The 4,460-nt window shown below is 39.7% G+C and overlaps 1 protein-coding gene across 1 annotated transcript in view; it reads right to left on the reverse strand.

The window, feature by feature from the left end:
- Nucleotides 1–693: 693 nt before the first annotated feature.
- MME (membrane metallo-endopeptidase) overlaps nucleotides 694–4,460 on the reverse strand; it is an 89,899-nt gene continuing 86,132 nt past the window's right edge. Inside the window, exon 23 of the mRNA XM_012642865.1 lies at nucleotides 694–822. Within this exon, the coding sequence (XP_012498319.1) occupies nucleotides 723–822 (100 nt within the window). The 3' untranslated portion in view covers nucleotides 694–722. The remainder of the gene's footprint in view (nucleotides 823–4,460) is intronic.

The raw sequence follows: 4,460 nt of genomic DNA on the forward strand, positions 1-4,460 counted from the left end.
GAGAGAGAGAGAGAGAGCAAGAAATTGCTTAGAAAATTATAGGGGGCCTCAAGAATCTCAATATTAGTGAAGGCAGGGACAACAAAAATCAATTTTAGACCTTCATTTTTGCCCTAAGAATACTTAAAATAAAATAATCACAGAATGAATAACTGATGCATGGCAAACTGAGTTTAAAACTATATAAGCCCCAAGGCCCCAATGTGTATAAGAATTCTTTGGAAGGGATTTGAAGGAGTATAGATGCTGCAAACAAAAGTGAAAACAAGTACTTAGGCAATGTGTTTTAAACTAACTTCACCACTGTGCTTCAGGTGCTCAAACATATTCTTCAACACCTTCTTTTACTTTGGATTAGAAATCCCAGTAGATTTCACTCATTTTTACTAATCCCATTGTTAACCTCAAGTGGTTAACATTGTTTTCTAGGGACAACATCAAACTGGCAAACCATAAAGGAAACAGAAATGAACAGTAATATTTTCTTTAGAATTAAGCATTATTTACACAGTGAGAAGTGATTAATAGACCTTAGACCCTCTTCCTCCCTCCACAGCCTTTCTAGAATAATCTAACTTCATTTGTATTATGATGCTCTCATCTCTGTTAATTACCCCAAGTCACTTCCTGACTCCCAGGGCCCATTTTCTCCCTGCTAGAGAGTTCCCCATTTCTGCGGTGTTGGCAAGTCTCGCCAAGGGCTGCACTACTTCTTCCAAAGATCACCAGACCCGGCATTTCTTTTCTGGATTCATGTATGAATTCTTGCGGCAGTGAAAGGCTTCTGAAAACTCAGCGGAATTTTGCAAAGTCCCAATAATCCTTTGAAACAAACAAACAAAAAGTCACCATTAGCATTTGATACTCATATCCAAACTACATTGGAGCCCTGTAGAATTTCTCTGTGCAGGCCAAGTGAGTGAATTTGGAAATTAAAATTTAAAAGAAGACAGAAAAACTGGTACAGTGAGTCAGTGCCTTTTTGCCAACAGAATTTTTCAGTGGAGAGGTAACAAAATACAGGAGTTAAGAGCGCAGATTTTGGAGATAGATCGCATGGTCTGAATTCTGCTTATGAGCCCTTGGTGTGTTTTAGTTTCTGTACAATAGAACCTGCATCTTAAGGTTGTCATGGAGTTAATAATTCATAAATATTCCATGTGTATCTGTAAAATAAATGACTAATTCTTATTTGGAGTTGTAGCTATTTGGAGTTGTAAGAAGAGTTTGGTCAAAGAATAAAATCATGATTTCTCACTACATCTTGAAAAAGCTCACACAATAACCTAAAATGGAATCAACTTTCAATAGATATCTGTTGATGTGATTTAGTAGAGAAGATAGAATATTCTTTTCTTTTTTTGCCAAAAGGACTCCTTAAATATCAGAAACAGGATTCAGCCTGAATAACTGGAAAGAGCTGGTAAAATGCCAATTTCTTCTTATCTCTGACCCCAATGGGCAAAAACAACATAGACCAACTCACTATCGGCACTGAGCAGCATTTGAAGGGAGAAACAGGTCAGCACAATGATGTAGAGGTGATGTTTTCACACCAACCCTGAACCCTGAACCAGCTCCTTCCTTTCCCTTCCTGCTGGGATCAGTGCCCACCCTCCCGTTGGGTTGGGAGAAAGGGCCCAGAGGCACGTGGACTGCAGCAGTGGGAAGACTAGGAGCAAGTGACAGGAAAGTCCACTCTGATTTACAGAACTCTCCCCATGTGGTACACATACTATCGTGTATACATCCTAGCACTTCTCTCCTCTCCACCCCATTCTCCACATGGCAGATAGAGTGATCTTTAAAAATTTAAATCAGGTTCCATAATCTTCTTACTTAAAATCTTCCGGGGGCTTGAAGGAAATTCATACTCCTCTCCATAACCTCCAGTGTCCTGATGGCTCCAGCCTACCTTCCCAGCCTCCTCATGGTACATTTCTCTTTCAATTCCTCACCAGGCTCAAGCTATGCTGACCTGCTCTCTGTCTCTCAAACCAGCCAAATCCTTTCCCTCTTTGGAGCCTGCTGTTACCTGCTGCCACTCCCTGGAAAGTTACCTGCCAGTTGCTATGTGGCTAACTCCTCAGTCTTCATGATGTTGCTTAAAAACCACCTCCTGGTGGCCTTCTTTGAATACTGTCTAAACTTGTTCCTCCCACTTGTACTATCGCATCAAGGCACTTATCACAATTTACAATGATTTGTTCTCCTTCTTTACTTCCTGACACACCCACTGGACTATAATCTTGATGAAGGCAAAATATACTCTGCACTTTGTACCCGTGGGTCCCACATCTCTGGATTCAAGCAACCATGGATGAAAATATGTGTGTGGGGGGAAAATGTGTCTGTACTGAACATGTATGGACTTTTTTCTTATCATTATTCTCTAAACAATATGGTATAACAACTATTTACATAACATTTACATTGTACTAGGTATTATATTAGAGGAGATTTAAATTATAGGAGGGAGGGTGTGCAAGGGTTGTATTCAAATACTATACCATTTTATATCAGGGACTTGAGCATCCATGGATTTTGGTATCTGTGGGGGGGTCCTGGAACAAATCCCCCATGGATACCGGGCGACGACTGTGCTATGTGTATATGTCTTGCTTTCTGCTGCACCCTCAAAGCCCAGCACAGTGCTGTGCATCTCAGAACTCAGTACATGCTGAATGAATAGACCTGTGACCTGGTCATGGTGATTACCCATAGAGGAGTAATAGGGCATAATGAATAAAAACACTGTTTAGTGGTTTTTGTTTTTTGGGTTTTTTTGCTACCATGGACCAACTAGAAGAGAAAGAAAGCATATTATTTCCCTGTCTTCATTCTGGGAAAGAGAGATCCATATGGACTTTCTGTTAGTTTGACTTATGTCACCCATCAACATATCACCTAACCCTCAACTCCCCACCATAACCCCCCTATCCTTCAGGAAAGATATAACATTTTTTTGGTTGTTTGTTTTTTAGGGCTCTTCAAGGAGTCTTAAAGGTAAAAATAACCTTCCTGGTGTTGGAGTGTCGATGTCAGGTGGAGACAGAGCTGGGGAATTTGTTAAAGATCTATTAGTCCACTTGAGTGGGAAATGGCTGGCTTCCCCACAAATGGAGTGGGGCCCGGGACTGGTATTTAGCTGTTGGTGAACCTGAATGTGAAGAGTGGAGGCTCTGGCAGCCCTTGCCCAAGACCCTTGGAGGGAAATGGAGCCACCTGACTTCAGTTGTGTCACTCAGACTGTAGGGATGTCAGCAGAGACCACAGTAGGCTGAAGATGAAGCTATTTCCTCCTTTCTAGGCCCCTGTGATGACTTTGGATTTCTGTATGACCACAGATAGTAGTACACTGAAAAACTACTGAAATTAAATTGCTTATGTTTTAGGTTAGGCTAGGAGCTTAGAGCTTGGCTTAATTTGATTGAAAAAGAACACGTTTATGTCTTACTTCTAAAATGTTCAAGAACAAATTCTTGGCCATGTGAGGATATAAGAAGTCTATAGTCTGCAACCCAGAAGAGGGCTCTCACCAGAACCAAACCTGACCATGATGGCACCCTGATCTTAGACTTCCATCCTCCAGACTGTGAGAAATAGATTTCTACTGTTTATAAGCCAAAAACCAAAAAGGAGAACATTTTGTTTCTATAATATAGTCAAAAGTGACTGTATAGGTAGGAATCAAAAGATCTTAGAAATTAGGAATTTGCATTGGTTTTTAGTCTTTTCAGATTGTAGGCTCATTGACTCTATGTTAGAGAGGAACTTGGATTCATTTAACCCAACCCTCTTTCCAACTCAGGAATAGGTACTGGCTAAGGAGCAGACATCACAGGGGCCTGGACACTCCTCACCCTGGGAGTGAGCTCCCTGGTTGACAGGGTAAGCATTTGCAAGTCACTGACTAGAGAGCTGCACTTTTTTTTGTTTTTATTTTATTAAAATTTTCCCAAAGTATTGTATCTTAAATTTTGTCATATGAGGACAAGTACTTCAGTAAAAATGTCCAAATCCATGACTTAATTCTACATTTCTCTTAAAATCTTAAAAAAATTAAAACCAAAACAAACAAAAAAACACTTTAAGGAAAGAAAAGTCTTTGAAAAACACTGCTGGGAGTTAGCAATGCGGAAACACTCGATCTAGTGTGCACTCAGCTCTTCACGTCCATTCCATCTCCTCTCTTTCCTTCCAAAGACTTCACTTAGATCATTTGATGCTGAATAATTAGGTCAATAACACACAACAGCTTCAGTTACTTTCCTAGGACTCTAATGTTTGGTGTTTATAACATCAAGTCTTTGAGTGGATGATATGAGTAATCTATTTTGAAAAGTGGATACATTATTAATAAAATGAATCACTTCTCTAAGAGGGAGATCATATTTCATTAGTATTACATAGAATATGTAAATGAATTTCATGCTATATGAAAACTATGTATTAAGAAC

This window comes from Propithecus coquereli, unplaced genomic scaffold, assembly GCF_000956105.1.
Source record: "Propithecus coquereli isolate 6110/MARCELLA unplaced genomic scaffold, Pcoq_1.0 Scaffold19, whole genome shotgun sequence".
Lineage (NCBI taxonomy): Eukaryota > Metazoa > Chordata > Mammalia > Primates > Indriidae > Propithecus > Propithecus coquereli.